Here is a 16,266-nt window from a genome sequence, read left to right on the forward strand (position 1 = left end):
CTTAAAATGTTCGCGTGTAGTCTGTAGTTTGTGGCAACCTCGGTTTGGAGCGTGCCCCTTGTGTGGGGGGGATAGGCACATGGCTCGACATCTTGTTGCGCCTTTGTCCATGTACCACGGTCAATGCTCGAGCTCTGGTCAATGTCAGCCTGACGTCAGCGGCCTCCAAAACCCGCCATCCACTTCTCCATCCAGCACAAACTCCACAGCGGCCCCAAGGCCAAACAAAACGGGGCGTCCAATGTCGCGTGACGCACAAGGATATTGAGTTCTTTGATTGTTGTTGCTGCTTTTTTTGCCAGCTTAGATGAATTTCTTACGGGCCTGGCCGCCTTTGTCTTGCCACTATTATTTGCCTTGTCACGTGTTTGCTCAGCCAATTAGAGTTATGGTGCGACAAAAAAAAGCGACCAAGTCGCAGAGCTTTCTATGGAGAGCTTTCACTTAGTGTGTGCATGAACCTTGGATAAGGAACTTTGAATGACAGGCGCGGCTAGATGGGGGGTTAAGCGCCCAAATTCGGGCTGGACTTCTATGATGCCTGAGAGGAAATTCCAACATCGATAAAAAGTGCCCAAGGCTGCCAATATCGTGTCTATTATCCATTTGCTCTTGGCAGAATTGTATTTTCACTTATGTATTTTATTTATTTGCTTGTAATATTTTGGTTCGTCAATGATTTAAAATTAAAGATTGTTAACAAACTGAATTCACGTTCTCGGAGCTTTGACTAGAAGTGCATCACACACACGCGAGGGCATACAAGGATGCTCGTACTCGATTCTAAAATCGTGTGATCTTGTTGCTTTCGGGCGAGGGAGGCAGCGAGGAGACCGATGAGCGTGAAGGACTATGCTGTGGCCGAGGTGGCGGACGTTGGGGATTGATGTTGGCATTGGCCTGCCGCAGATTGGCGAAGAACTGCTGTCGTCGTGGGCCGCCGCCGCGCAATGGTAACGTGGGTATCTCGCTGGGCGACTGATGGTTCATCTCCTCCTGCGAACAGTGGCGCATGGCGGGATTCACGCACTCATAGACACTCTAGAATAAATTCAAATATTAAGATATATGCAAATATAAAGATATATCCAGTGAGAACCCACCTGTTCTGAGGAATACTGATTGTTTTGGGCAAATGCCAGCGATGTGAGCGAGGGAAGGGCCTGGGCAATGTCCGAGCGTTCAATACCCCGCACAATGAGGAAAGAGCGCGGTATCAGAATGCCGACAAGCACGGCCCAGCCCGAGGCCTGCAGTCCAAGCGGAATGGCAGCATCCCGCCACTCGTCACCGAACAGAGAGAGAACAATCCAAGCGACCCAGATGACCATGATGAGCACAGCGCCGATGACAATGAGTATGCCCTCGCGATAGTTGCGCTGCGAGCGATATATGAAGGGGATCAGGGCCGCCACACTGCAGAGCAGCACAAAGTCGTAGGACAATAAGCCCCACAGCCAGTGGCCATAGTAGAGATTCTCGCAGGACACCGCCTCGGAGGCCACGTGCATCACGACCAGCAGCTGTACAGACATGCCCACCTGAACAAAGACACTGAAGACACAAATCACGGCCTGTATATAGCCATTGACGTGGGACAGGAAGCCGCCCTCAGAGCCAATAGAGGCGAGCATCAGGGCCCTGCATAGAAGCAACGAGAACACAAAGCAGTATAACAGAGACATGATGAACACCCGCACCGCGCACAGCGTGTTGAGGGTCTGAGCATCCTCGAAGGTGACGTGCGAGTTGCGCTGCTCGCCAACATACTCAATGGAGAAGGGGACAAACGAGAAGAAGACCAGGATCAGCGAGAGGAGCAGCAGTATCGAGGTGACTGGATTGCCCTCGAAGACATCGCCCACCGAAATGCGCACCACAATGAACACCAAGATGGCCAGCGTGGCTATCAGGCCTAGAATGGCGGCCGTCAGTCCCGTTGCCACCCACGTGTCCACTTTGAAGCGCCAGAACATGACCGACTCGCCGTCGAACAGGAACGGATAACGGCGGTTCTCACCAGCGCTGTACTGACAATCGAACACCTGACCGAACTTTGTCTTCAGCTCTAGGCTGGTGCTGTTGTCGCGATTGTAGTGGTAGTAGGTGGTCACGTTGCTCACTAAATTTTGCGAGGCAATCTCTCGCAGCTCTGTGCGGGTTTCCTTCGAGATATTGTCGATGGTCAGCACCTTTTTCTGGTACATCTGGAAATTCATGGAGGTGGTCAGCTTGCGCATGAGCAGCAGCGACAGAATCTCTGCAGTCTCATGCGCCTGACGATACTCGGACGTGCGCCAGTCCTCAATGAAGTTGAGAAAATTAAAGCAGCTCTCCAGCACGTACATTTCCCCATCCCGTTTGCAGTGCTTGGCCAGGGAGCCGCGCAACCAGTGCATTAAATCCACCAGCGGATCGGCAAAGCTGAGCACTCTCGAGGGCAGCACACTCTTTCCGATCAGCACCTCATCCAGGGTGGTGGACGTGGGATCCAGTTCGTTGGTGGTGCCCAAGTCTATTTCTTTCTCCATCAGGATAAATGCTCTGTTGGGAAGATCTGTGGAAAAGAAAATAAATGGGCTAGATATTAATTTATATATGTTAAATGTTGCTATGCATTTTGTGGAATTTACTAAAATATTTTAATTAGTTTATTTATCTCTCTATTGTCTCTCAGCTACCGAGCATAAAACAGTCGCTAATTCTACTATAATTTTAATATCATTATTTGTATTCACCTGCCAGGAACTCAGCATCAGTACGGTCGGTGGGCACCGCAAAGAGGGTGCCATTCTCCTTGAAATGGCTGGCCATCTTGTTGCCAAACAAAATGTAGACATTGTCCTCGCTCTTGAAGTGCATCAGACACATGTGCTCCTGACGGGCGGCCTCCATGAATTCATTGTACATCTCCAGATTCTCGGTAGCAATCTCAACGGACGCAATTTTGTCGCCCCAAGGCATTTGATGCAACAAATGTGCCACCTTGGGGAAGAGATAGGACCGTGTGCCTGGAATGGGCCAGATATTGTACTCCAGATCTTTGATGATGGACTCGAGCTGCTTGTACAGTTCATAGTCCATGAATATGCCCAAGGAGTACTGGGTGCACTGCTGCAGATATTGAACCTCCTGCAGGAGAATGCTCTCCGCCAGGCTGACGTTATCAATATTGATGGCACGAAGTCCTATGGATAAGCGGGTTATTTAACAAGTCATTTAACAAGCTGTGGGAATGGGTTGCTTACCTATTTCAAAATCTGCATTTATGAGATTCGCTTGGTTCACTCGATTGACTACAAAGAGGGCCGAGATGGGATCCTTGGTCAGGACACTAAGCATCACATCGCCCTCTATAATCTGAACGAATTCATCTTGCTCTCGTATGAGGGTTCCTTCGTCCGGGCTGCTGATTGTCAACTGCAGTCCATTGAGACATATCTCTGGCACTAAGCTGGCCGTTGTGCCACTGCTACTCCCCCCACTGCTGCTGCTGCTGCTGATGCTCTCCTCCGTAGTGGAAGAGATAAGTGGGGCCAGCTGGCCCTCCCCCGGACTGGAGGAGGCTCCCTCGTCAGTTGTGGAAGCTTCAGTGGTGGTTGCCTTGGATGTGCTGCTGCTGCTGCTGCTTGGCCTTGCCTGCTGTGTTGGTGCTTGCGGCTTGGTGATTCGCAAAGGAGCAGATTTCCTGGTCGGTGATGACACCTCCACTCCATGGCAATCGTAGACACAAAGTAGTATGATTAGGACACAGAAGAGCGCTGCATATTGATAATGAAGTGTTGGTTGGCATTAAATGTATGTATTTCAGCACGCATTAAATTATTTTATAGCAGACTCTTGGAATAAATGTCTTTATGTAAATATAGTATATAAAAGCCCTCCTAAGTGGTCGCCATTGTCCACTTCTCTCCATTTCTTTGAGGCTCTTCTCCATTCTTCTTTGTGTGTGCAGTACTCACCCAATTGTAATGGCCTCCTCGTAGCAGACTGTCGCGGACTCATGACCTTTCTGCTTAAAATTGTATGCTTTTTAATTTAACAAAAAATGCTCGTTTTTGCAGTCTTTCTCTCTTTTAACAATTACGGAGACGGCTAATTATTGGCATTTTATATCCACACACTAAAAACACAGAGAGGAAATTTTAAGTTTTTAAATTGGACATTGGAACACACGAGTAACGAGTAACAGGCAGGGCAGGGCAGGCTGGTGCTGGTGCTGGTTGAACACGAGTTTGAAACGTTATGCGAACATTTGCAGAATTTTAATTTTAGCTATTGCCATTTTTCCATGCCACTTCAACCATTTGCCGCTCTGTGCCACGTTGCGTTGCGTTGAGAGTGTGTTGCACTTTAATCGCATTAAAAATTGTCACACTAACACAGCGAAAGACTTTGGCTTGGCACAGTTTCCTCTCTGCCACATTTTCCGACTCTTCGTGATTTTCCCCACTATCAGTGTAAAGTAATGCGTTGGAAAATATTTATTTTTCTCATATTCTTTTGCGTTCAAGAAAATCAATACATAGTATTTCTTTTTGTTGCTAAAATTTATTATTTCACTTTTCACATCGATTCGCGCACTCTTATTTGCTAGTGAACCATCTGACAGTGTGGGCCACAATAATTTCGGTTTGAACCAAGGCAAAACAACAACAACAACAAAAAGAATGATGGCAACGCCTCAGTGATTTTAGGGTCAATTAAACGTTTCTCGTTTTATATTTGTCCACTGAGGTACACAGTTCCCCACCCACACACTCAAAAACTATACGGGTGTACGTACTCGTATGTATGTATTTTTTTGTGATCGTTCTGTGGACAATCAATTTGATTTGGGTGCCCGTCGGTTAACGGGTGCAGTGCATTGCAATGGCTAGACAAAAGAGTACAGAGTCAACGTTGCAATTATGTTCTATTGGCTTTTTTATTTCGTTTTATTTATTTTTTGTTTTCACTGCTTGAACCCACCCTCGAAGCAGCTAAACGCGGAACACTGTTGTGGCAATGTTCTGCACCTGTTTTGGCTGTTGGCTGTTTTGTTTTGACTAACTTGGCTTAGACCGGGCACTGGCTCGTTGTTATGGTTATTGGCTCGAATCGTCACTCAACATTGAGTGGTTTCCTCGCCACACTGTGCCGTGTTTCATAATTATAAGAGCAAATATGTACGGCTAGGTGTACTGCCTGCAACCCCTGATACGACTCCGAGCATGCCTCGAAGCCAGTTCAAATATTGGTCATTGCAATTAGTCGATTCACTGAAGAAAGTTTCGGGTTGCACATTCGAAGGGTGGCCTGCAAGCTGCCCCCTGCCCATAGGTGCTCGCGCTGGTCGAGCAGTAATTATAATTGGAGAACTAATATTGGAAAAGCTTTGACAGAATTCCCAGAACTACCTATCAAAGTTTACGCTTCGAATCTGCAGCTAGCATAGCCATACAAAATGTCATCCTTGGCTATTAAGCAACCACACTGACAGACAAACAGACAGACATGAGCTTTGACATTGGCCCAGCCCAGCCCAGGCCAGCCCAGGCCGAACTGCCGTATGGCGCGTTTCCGGTTTTCGGGCTTTTGCATAACACTTTTAATTAATGTCAAAAGCAAACAGCAGTTGAAAAACTACAAATTGCATTTAGTCACATTCCTCTTTCCCCTCCGGGACTCTTGCGTAAGTTCAATTCGCAAATGTCAGAAAGTCCAGTTTTAATTACAGTTTGGGGGCGATTCGAAGGCAATTTTCAGGCATCACTTGCTAGCTTTTTTATTGCAATTTTTGTTCTATGCAAATAAATAAATATTACACTCTGCACACACGCACACAATATGTCGCCTCTAGACCACGTTCACGATGCAACTGTTTTTTTGGTCTGCAGCAGAACTGGAAGCACTGGCAGAACTGTGGCCGCCGTAAGCCCATAAAAATGCAGCTGCATGTTAACCAGGCCTGGCCGCTCGCACCGGCCTAAGGGTTTGTGGGGGTGGTTAGGTCTTGCTCTTCACTCGTCGCACTCTTTGACACACGGCGCACTAAGGGAAAAAAAAGCCACGTAGAACGGCCTAGAATGAGGCTTTTAAGTCTATGTAAATCCAAGTAATATACGACTTTGAAAGTTAAATATATATTTTATTTAATATTAATGGTTGAACCTATAGCGGACCATTTGCACTATATAGATGCTTGTTTATCTTAGTCAATTCTGATGTTTTCCAGAATTTAAAATTACATTCCTGATTTTTTTTGTCAGTGCATTTATTTATGTGTAGTTTTGGTGTCAGCCCGGGTGCAGCTTTATGTTATTTTTGCAGTCAATATAATACAGTTATTAGTGACACCAATAGACATTACTTGACTGGTACTGTGACTGGGATTGGTGTGGGGCATATAGGTCAAAGCTTAAAACAAATTCAATTTGCATTTTCTTGTATTTTTTTTTTTATTATAAAAAGATTTTCCCGAGACAAATCAAATGAACACATGGAAATATGTATAGATAACACGTTAATTTCTCGTTAATTTATGTAAATATTTTGGACAGAACCTAAAGAGTATTTATGCTTTTGCTATGTCATAGAAACAATTAAAAATTTTGTGGCAGCCGAGAATACAGTCATGAACATAATAAACTGCGATTGTACTCAGGGAAAGAAAAAACGTATAAAAGGACATCTGTGTAGTGTCTGTGTGTCTGATCAGGTAGAAAATTTCTCTGCAAGGGTTGTGGTTGTAAAAAGGGGTGGGGGGGGGGGTATGGATGGGGGTATGGTATGGTATCTATTGCCCATCCCCGGCTCCATTGTTGGACTGCCTGCGGAACGAGTTGACGGCTGCCGGCGCACGAGATGTGACCGCACCGCTGGGATATTTCAGGCCACAGTCGTCGTCGTCACTGCATGAGGTCATCTCATCGGAGGACATTTGAAAGTCTTCCAGCTCGGAGTAGGCCTCATCCATGCTGTCGCCCATCATCTCTCCCTCGTGCTCATCGCTCGTCTTCTTCTGACTGGCAGCAGCGGTGCGAGCTGCAGGCTTATTGTCGGTTCCACAAAGTCCTAGTACGACATTCGATTTGGCCTTGGCGATCAAGCTCGCCTCCATCTTGTTGAAGGCATCGGGTGTCATCTGGTTCTGGCTGCCCATATCGTTTTGCTGGATCTGTGTGCAGAAGCGTTGTATGTGCCCCAACACTTCGGCCACTCCCAGTTGCGAGGACTGACCGAGACTCTGATCCGATGACGACTTGTGCGGCTCAGTGGTCTGCTGCTGGTGCGGCGCTTTCGAAGTGGTGCGGTATGTACAAGGGTTCTGCACTTTGTTGGTGTTGCTTGTGGGCATCTTGCCACGCTCTTGGGTAGAGCCGGAACGCTTGGGCGCCTTGCTATTGAACTTCTGGTTGGACATTGGACGGGCATTACCCCCCAGAGTGGGTGCAACGCCAATGGCAGCAACATTTTGCTGCGATGGATTGCTCGAATCTGCGGACGGATTGGTCAGCATCGCTTGGTGCTGAAAGAACATTTTATCGTACTCGGACTTCATGCACAGATACCGGAAGTGGCGCGAGTTCTCCTCGCCATAGTGAACGAGCTCTGCGGAATGGCATATAACAATTAGGGATTATATTTCAAGTTTCCAGCGGATACACCTACTGCCGGCAACCGTCTCCTGCAGCTTGTCCAAATGTTCGTTTGTCTGCTTCAGTTCCCCCGAAAAGCGTTCGATCTTGGTGCCAAGATCTCGAAAGTTCTTGAACAGGGTTTCATTAATGGTGTTCTAGATATAATTAGTGCATAAAATATCATGAGAGTAAGGCAATGTGTGAGTCGATCACCTACCCCTATGGCTGTCTGAACGGTCTGGCGTATCAGTTCGAAGAACTCCTCGGGATCATCGTCCTTATCGTCATCAGTGGCCGCACTCACACGGGGCTGGCTCGTTGACTGCAACTGTCGTGGACACGTGTGCTTTTGATGAGGATGCTGAGGATGCTGGTGTGGGTGTGCATGGGCATGCGAATGTGCCACATTCTGATGCTGATGGCTGCTGTGATGGGTCAATTGTTGCTGGTGCAGCTGGTGCTGTGGTGGGTGCGGCTGCATCGCACTCATTTGGATCGGCATCTCCATCGGCATGTGGTGTGTGTGCTGGTGCGTGCGACGTTTGTTGACCGAACCGCTGGTCCCGCTGGGTAGTAGCATATCCTTGTCGGAGAGCTCCGTGTCTGCGTTGTTGTTGTCGCCATAGTTGGTGCGCTGTGTGACGGACTTGCTGAGGGCGCGACTATGCCGTTGCTGATGTGGATGCGGATGCGAATGCTCTTTTGGCTTGGCCAAGCTGTAGACACTGTTGTTTACCTTACCATCGGGCATAGCGAAATGGGCAACCTTCTGTATTTGGGACTGACGTCCGGTGATCTTGCCGCCGCCCATGTTGCTACGCCGCGTATTCATGGCACTGTATGGCGACGGCTGGGGCTGCCCACCAGGCATCAGATGGGCCTGGGATGAGTGCGCTAGAATACTGGGGTTATTTCGCAAGTTTGCCGCCGTCAGGGGAAGATTCGTCTGAATGTAGTAGTCGTTGTCCGTCATAAAGCTGCGCTGAATGCGTGTGTCCGGCGGACGCAAGTGTCCCAATCCAGCAGCAGCTGCTCCGCCCCCAGCTGACGCATTGCGTCCGGTCTTCTGTGCGGACGCCCTGCCCGCCTGGGGTATGGCCTGTGACTTGGCCGAATGGATACCTTCCAGCTTGGAGCCATATACCTCTTCGATCACCTTGCGTCGATTGGAGCGTATCATCTTCATATTCAGTCAGTTGTATGTTAAAATCGGAAGTGGAACACAAATCAACAAATTGTCACTTGCAATTGACACTCTTCCGCGGGAGTTTTCTGTTTTCGTTTGTTTCTATTAATATACGTAAAAGTTTCGGAATTTTCCAAAAAAAATTCTTGTAAAATTTTGTTGATTTACATTTAGTATGTTGTTTCATCCGATGACTTAGCTTGTATGAGAGCACACACAGCGCACGCAAGATGGAGAGCCTACTTGATTAGTTAAAGTGTACGGATTCAGGTTTGTAGAGTCGGTAAATTAAATGGAATCAAAGCAACATTTTCGAAATTCAAAAAGTATTCTTCTTATTTATATTTTAATAAGAATCAATTTAAGTTTTAGGGCTTGATAATTTATCGTATAAATTAATTATTGCTTTGTTTTCAACAGCAAAACAAAGATTAATGAACTCAAAATGTATTCCAATTGATTAAGCATTGCCCAAAACTTGACTACTTGCAGTGCACATTTTCACACCTTTCATCCATATTCCCATCGATTCATTATTCATGCGGGGCAGACTTCTTCCCATAAATTTGTTTACCTTTTGCCGCTCCACTGGCCGCGCAAGGCAATGACAAAGACCAAAGACCGCAGAGAGGAGAGAGGATAGCAGACCAATGTTCGGTTCAATGTTTGCGGCTTCCATTCATTGACTTTTTGCCGGAAATATTTGTGTGATTTGATGTCAAATCAAAATGCTAATGAGCCTCTGCTTCTGCTCTGCTTCTATGTACATACATTGCAGCTGATTGCGACTCTTACTTTAGCTGGGGAAGTGGTTCATTCGCTTCTTGACAGCGCATAAAAAATTATTACAAATATTTATCCGACTATTTACCTTTGAACTGCCTTCGGGGTGCAAGTGCAGATGTGTATCCGAGGCGAAGGATTCGACAGCTGAGCCGCGTGGCTCGAATCCATAAGTACACAACTTTCTGGCTAGCTAGCTTTAAGGCCCGCAGCCTCAAGTCTACGAGTCTGGACTTCCAAAAATAGACCGCTTGGCCTCAGGTTACAGACACTTAAGACGTACTCGTTTAATAAAACTGAAAATAAAGGGGAAAAAGTGAAGAAACAAAAAAAGGAAAGGAGACGGAAAGGAAAAAGGGGCTCAATAAAGCGTTGGCGGAGACCCTTTAAAAATTGGGTCAACTGTCGCCGGGACTGTGCCTTGAAACAAAAGACCCATCCATGGAATGTTGCATTCTACACCCATTCTGAAACCATTTCTCTTGCCCTTGATGGCCCCATTATGCAAATTGCGTATACGACGTGTGTGCGTGAGGGGTGGCATGGGCATGGGCATGGACCTGGGCCTGGATGGGGGAAGCTGCAGAAGACATTATCAACTGCCGCATGCAGATAATTTAACTGACAATCTGTTGCATGCGTCGGGCCACAAACAAAGTTATTATGTACCACATAAGATGAGATCTGCTGGGATAATTTTAATTTAATGTAACGCCTTCCGGCCTTGCTCGGTTTCCATTTCTATTCAAATGCTCTCTCGAGTGCAGCTCATTTCCTATGCAAGTGAGTGTTTTGTGTGTGTGTGTGTGTGGGTGTTTGTGGCTTTGGCATAAATATAAGCCATGAGCCATGAAACGCCGACGACAGTCAACGTTTTGATAACTTATTGTATGATTCCTGCCAGTGACTGGCTCTGGTTCTGTTTCTAGTCTGGCCTGGTCGTGTCCTGGCATCCATGCCTGCAGTTGACCACAAGCCCCATTCTCTCACTGTCTGTATTGTGAATTTGCCTTCATACTTGCCCCATTATGTATATTGCACAATGCGGAATACAGAGAGAGAGTGAGAGAGGGAACTGGGATCAGATTGTTTTTTCATTTGATGCAATTCCATGAAAAGCCGCTACTAAGCGCATGTGAGTGCCGACTGCCATCCGAACTGAAGAGCTTAAGTATTCATGCTGCCATGGTAATGCAAAATACCAGCACTTGTTTATATTCATATTCATCTTTATTATTAGCATTTCAGTAGAAATGATTTTGATTTCTGGTTTTGGTCTGTCTGTGTGTGTGTGGGAACATCTGTTGAATGGGCACAAAGATTTGGTTTTAGGGGATGAATGACCAAAACGTGCACCATTTGAAACGAATATTAGTCATTTTCATTATGTGAAACGATAAATTTGCTGGGACCAGAGCATTGGACAGGCTTAAGGCAGCGAAATTTCCAAGAAATTTATCACCCAGAAAAGATTAGGCCGCAATGAAGATAAATCAACAAAAATTCTGACCACGTGTCGTTTGGCCACAAATTCACAAGTGGCTCCAATTTATAAGCCACAAGAAATGACGAGTATTACTGTTTTTATTTCTTGTATTTTATTTTATTTTAATTGCAGGCAAGCCAATTCAAAGGCCAGCGGCAAGCGAGTGCAGCAGACACATACAGACACATAAATTTGTTAGCTGTCAGCAAGATCTTCAAGAGGACTTTTCTCTGTCCACCCCGAAATACGTCACTTGAACAATTTTAGTTTTCTATTCTTGGTGGCATGAGGGTGCAGAGGAATTTCTTTGTATGCTTATTTATGAACTATATTTCCTAGAATTTTCTTTTATTCAAATTCTTCTTCCCACTTCAGAGTATCCAAGACTCGTTGACTTGATGAATTCTTCAACGTTCTCATTTGTAGCATTATTTATTATGCGCAGTACACACACGTACGTACATATGTACATATGTGTAATTTTAACGCCTATTTATTTGCTTAATTTAAGAGCTATTTATTGTTGCTTAAATAAATTTTAAGCATTCACAGTTGACACACAGACATGACGGGCCGACATCGCGTTGGCATCGCCCGAAAGAATAGTCCCCGCTCTCTCTCTCTCGCTCCATCTCTTTCCCTGGCTGCTGTATCCGGGCCGTGTGCTTTATGACAAAATGTGCACAATAAATAAACGCTACAACAACATAAATTGCCTACAGATATCATTCAAATAAATTTGTTATTTATGCTATGCGATGATGCCAAAGTTTCCAACAAATTGTTCGATTTGCGTTTCGTTTTGCGGGTCTGTCGTCTGGCTCTGACTCAAAATTGCAGCTGCTGTCGCTTTGTTTTATTTTGTTTAGGCTTTTCAATAAAAAAAAATTGCCTCGGCTCGGCACTTTGATTGGTGATGATTATTCGAATTCGCAGTGTTTTGGCTGTGATGGCTTTTTGACATGCATTCGGAACGGAACATTTCTTTATGATATTTGCATGGTTTTTATGACGTATAAAAGATCAGTGAGGTTCATATGTCTTTTGTTTTAAGGCGGCGCACAACTCTGAATGAAATGATAAATACAATTCATCGGTATGTGGGTCAGCACAAAAATTGTTTTTGCATCACTTCAGGCGGTTCAATTAAAGTCATAAATATGACGGCGGAAAAACATGGCACTGTCGTGTGTGCGATGTGCTTTTACAAGGCGGCTTCTATTTAAGTGTTGTAATGTACGCGTAAATAAAAATGTCAGCATATAAAAATCGTGTTGTTTGCTTATCCACAGCTTATCCATTGAGCCCTCATATGGACTTGCCGTTGGGGCAGGTACATTAAATCGATAAAATTGTAACATACAAATTCCCTAACTAATCCACTTATTGATGATCAAATCCGACACCCATCTCTCCCTTACCTACTTCGCTGCTATCATTCCTTTGATAAGAAAGCTTCACATTCACCGAATGTTGCGCAGCAGTAAGCTCTCCTCAAACTGCCAACAACATGTGGCTGGGCAAACATGCTGCCAGCCTGAAGGTTGCCAGCCAACGGCAGTAGCAACAATAATTAATTGACCGACCAGTCGCCACAAATATTAACTCAACACTTGAAGCACTCTGGCTCCACATCCGCATGGCTTGGTCAAGTGCAGTGGCAGTGGCAGCAGCAGCAGCAGCAATAGCAACAGCAACAGTGGTAGCATCATGTTGACACCCTGCCACACGAAGAACAAGCAAAACGAGTTCGGCAACATAAACAAAAAACAGCTGTTTCTGGGGGGACACGAGTCGGCTTCTGGAGCCGGCTGAAGCTTTGTGAAGTGAAATCAAGCAGCATGCTGCCTCTGTCGCTGCCGCTGCCGCTGCCTGCCTCGTGCGTCGTCGTGGCCATCGTCGGTGTCGGCAACAGCAGCGGCAGCAACACCATCAGCAACAGCAGCAGCAGCCCAAACAGGAAAATCCGTACAACGATGCCACACAGATATTCAGTTCAATCCGAAATTTTGTTTGAACCAGACGCGAAATATCTTCACGCTGCTTGGCCAAAGAATTGCGTTGGCAAGTGCGTAAAAATTGTTAAAAGCAAAATGTGCTTAGTGCAAAAAACTATAGAATAAAAACAATATATACAAAAATATTTTTAAATTTTAAAAGAAATAAGGATACGAAATTTCTCAGAGAATCCTCTGTGAAGAAAGTTCTGTGTGAATAAGGCTAACAATCAATTTGGCAGCTCAATCAGGGCCACTGTCCGGCCATCGCGTGTGCATCTTTAAGATACTTACAAGACAAGAAAGTAGTCAACCGTGGCAGGGGCAGTTGCAGTGACTGCTGCTGCTGCTGTTGCACCTCCGGCTCATCGAAGCCATTGAAGTCGAGTGAAATTTGTTCGTGCCAAATTTGCAAATCGAAGTGTAATTCCCAAGCCAATTGGTTGGCAGCAGCACTTGTTCAACACATTTTTGAACACCAAACTCAATTTCAATTTGAATTCGAACTGTAATTTCCATCTACGTATCGAGTGCACCTTATGCCATTGGAACTGGAGCTGCAGTTGCAATTCATGCCACGGCAAGCAGTTTGAGTGAGTATCAAGTTGCGATTGCGCAATTACCAAGCGCCATGCCTTGCACTCCTTCTCCATATGTCTCCCTCTTAGCTCTTAAGTATCCATTCAATTTATATATTTGTTCGCATTTAGTTGACAGTGATTAATCTTAACATTTGAATGCAAAATCATGCTGGCACTAGCAACAGCAGCTTAGCAATTAATTTACACATATTCTATGGATTTTGGACTTCCATTCCGTGTCTCTGTGCCCCTCAATTATGCATGGGGCATGCTACACATCTGAGACTGTGTCTGACAAAGGATGGCACAGTTAATTGAATTTTGCTTCAGTTCACCACAAATACCTCTACATTAAAATGGATTGAAAGGCATGGGATTTTATTAGGGATTCAAATGAGTGCCTGAACTCGTTTGTAAAGTTTAATTGGATTCATTTCAATAAAATATTCCCCATAAATTCTATCGTTGCAAACGATGTATTAAAATTTAATTAAATTATTTGACAGTAATGTTAGACATTTGCTTAACTGGAAACGTTAGACACATGACATGCCGCGCTAAGAGTTTAAGTAGACATAGCAAATATCAAGGCAACTGCGCAAATAAACTTTATTTTCGTAGAATAATATTTACACTTTAAAATTCATTTCGAACACTAATGCTCAACATGCTCTTCTACAAACAAGCCAGCAAAAAAACAAAAACAATTTCATTGAGACAAATTGGTGAGGGTTTTGATAATCGCCAGAATCATGGAATAAACAATAATTTATTATCTGAATAACAAAGCCAAAGAAGAATAAGAATATTAATTCAAATAAAACCTACGCACTTTATATTTAAATGAGATGATTTTATTATTATTGTGTTTCTCCATCAAAATCTAAAAATATTACATTTAAATATTCCTAAAAATAATTCTTTTTTTTCTGTAGTTTTGGTGCACACACAACATTTTCTGAATTCCCCTATAGTTTCAGTCCAAAAATTATTAGTGGTTTTTGTTGAAACTTCTTTGTTTTATTCATGTTTTTGGTTGTCCCACCACTTGGCAGGGTTCAAGTTTAATATTGATGCCAGATGGAACCACAAACCGAGCATGTCATACTGTTGTAAATGAATAAACTATCGCAAAGTTTGTGCGGCTGTTTTGTGGCTAAAAAATTAAGTTTAGTGGCGAATAGTTGTCAATTTGTACTAAAGTCGTGGTGCGTTTTCCAGGAAGTTCTCAAGGGCAGATAGGCCGCCCCAAAAGTAGCACATTTCTGAATCCAAAATGAGGAACAGAGGCCTCCATAGTGGCTGGCAATTAATAAGAAAATTGCAGCCAGACAAAGTTCAGAAAGGGTACTTTCTGGAGAAGAAGCCAACACCCCCCCTCCCACCAACTTTTCCAGCTTCATTTGTTGTTTGGAGTGGGTACGGAAGTTGCCGAAAAAAGCAAAAAGCAAAAAGCAATCCAAGCACAAAGCACACAGAAATTCAAGTAAATAGAAAAACTTTCCAAGCCCCCAGAAAAAAAAATGCGTGCATTGAATGTCAGTGAAAAGTCGGTTATGAGCAGTCCGCCCCCACAAACACACACACACACTCCCATAGAGAACCCGAGACGACCACAAGGACAACTTTATCCCCGCCTCAAAGTCAATCTCTCGCTCCACGTCTCCGAATGTATCTTTGTGTGCGTACGGGTACGATATGTGGGTCAGCGTGGTGCGGTGATTGTGATTGATCTGCGTTTAATGCCATTTTGTTGTTAGACGGAAGCGTAAAAATGGTCAGCCCTGAGCGATGATGTGGCACAAATCTCTGCCAGAGTGTTCGGGGTTCGGCTGCCATCCGATACATCCTACACATGCTCGACATATTTATGAAGTTGTTAGTTTGGCCGGGCAACCGCTGACATGCAATACGAATATACTCCAGCTCCAGCCAGCATAAGCATATGCCAGCTTGTCCTCGACCGAGTATCATTTTTACATATATAACTTTGAGCTCGGGCTAATCATGTGGTTGTGTCAGGCAGGCCTTGATGGGCTAAAAAAAAAATGCGCATAAATAATGCTGGAAATATGAGAGACAATGTGGGAGAAATTCTCGGCATTTCCACAAACAAATATCTCCATTTGCAGCACCATTCCATTTGGAACAGTTAGAAATATTAAGCGGAGACAGCAGCCAGAGTGGCAGATAGCCCAGATGTATGCAATGGAAGTGCCAGCCATATCACGTATGAATGCCGGTGGCCCGTCCCCCTAGATTGGAGCATTCTATAGAAACACACATAGAAAGACGTGCGTGTAAAATTGCAAATCAGATTTGCAGCTCTGGTTTAGACTGCTCGTAGTGCCTGATGATTTCAATTTCCAGTTGCCGGCATTTTTGATGCATTGATTATGTTATTCTCAGCATTTCAAATGCTTTCGCCGAGGGCTTTAGCAGCCACTTCCCATACAACTTTAGTTTGGGCGGTCGTGCGTGGATTCTTTAAATTTAGGAATGGCCCAGCTTCAATCCCTCACGTTCTTATCGGGGATGCGTTTGCGTTTCCCCCTAGCTATTGTTTGCCGACACAATTGAACTTCAAAGCTAATCGCTGGTTTACGTGTTT

At 44.8% G+C, this 16,266-nt stretch overlaps 3 protein-coding genes across 3 annotated transcripts in view; 1 reads left to right on the forward strand and 2 right to left on the reverse strand.

Moving 5' to 3' along the window:
* Positions 1–775: 775 nt before the first annotated feature.
* Positions 776–3,937, reverse strand: LOC111066948 (protein bride of sevenless). The gene is made up of 5 exons (XM_041594969.1): positions 3,907–3,937; positions 3,249–3,761; positions 2,739–3,188; positions 1,104–2,557; positions 776–1,041 (listed from the first exon to the last, which is right to left on the reverse strand). The coding sequence occupies exons 1-5, from the start codon at positions 3,935–3,937 to the stop codon at positions 784–786; spliced, it is 2,706 nt and encodes a 901-aa protein (XP_041450903.1). The 3' UTR covers positions 776–783.
* Positions 3,938–6,438: 2,501 nt separating this feature from the next.
* Positions 6,439–9,016, reverse strand: LOC111065691. The gene is made up of 3 exons (XM_022354012.2): positions 7,840–9,016; positions 7,654–7,777; positions 6,439–7,593 (listed from the first exon to the last, which is right to left on the reverse strand). Exons 1-3 carry the CDS (start codon positions 8,806–8,808, stop codon positions 6,779–6,781), a joined length of 1,908 nt encoding a protein of 635 aa, XP_022209704.2. The 5' UTR covers positions 8,809–9,016; the 3' UTR covers positions 6,439–6,778.
* Positions 9,017–13,254: 4,238 nt separating this feature from the next.
* The window catches only part of LOC111066713 (cardioacceleratory peptide receptor), a 33,889-nt gene continuing 30,877 nt past the window's right edge, over positions 13,255–16,266 (forward strand). Inside the window, exon 1 of the mRNA XM_022355534.2 lies at positions 13,255–13,667. The gene's annotated coding sequence lies outside the window, so the exon portion shown is untranslated. The remainder of the gene's footprint in view (positions 13,668–16,266) is intronic.

This window comes from Drosophila obscura, unplaced genomic scaffold (genome assembly GCF_018151105.1).
Source record: "Drosophila obscura isolate BZ-5 IFL unplaced genomic scaffold, ASM1815110v1 contig_4, whole genome shotgun sequence".
Taxonomy (NCBI): domain Eukaryota; kingdom Metazoa; phylum Arthropoda; class Insecta; order Diptera; family Drosophilidae; genus Drosophila; species Drosophila obscura.

Coding starts and splice junctions, on each gene's coding strand:
- LOC111066948 (XM_041594969.1), bottom strand. CDS start 3,937: ATGGAGAAGAGCCTCAAAGAAATGGAGAGAA. Junction 2,558..2,738: donor TGATGCTGAGTTCCTGGCAG/GTGAATACAAAT, acceptor TCTTTTCCACAG/ATCTTCCCAACAGAGCATTT. Junction 1,042..1,103: donor ATCAGTATTCCTCAGAACAG/GTGGGTTCTCAC, acceptor AATTTATTCTAG/AGTGTCTATGAGTGCGTGAA.
- LOC111065691 (XM_022354012.2), bottom strand. CDS start 8,808: ATGAAGATGATACGCTCCAATCGACGCAAGGTGATCGAAGAGGTATAT. Junction 7,778..7,839: donor CCGTTCAGACAGCCATAGGG/GTAGGTGATCGA, acceptor AATTATATCTAG/AACACCATTAATGAAACCCT. Junction 7,594..7,653: donor GCAGGAGACGGTTGCCGGCA/GTAGGTGTATCC, acceptor GCCATTCCGCAG/AGCTCGTTCACTATGGCGAG.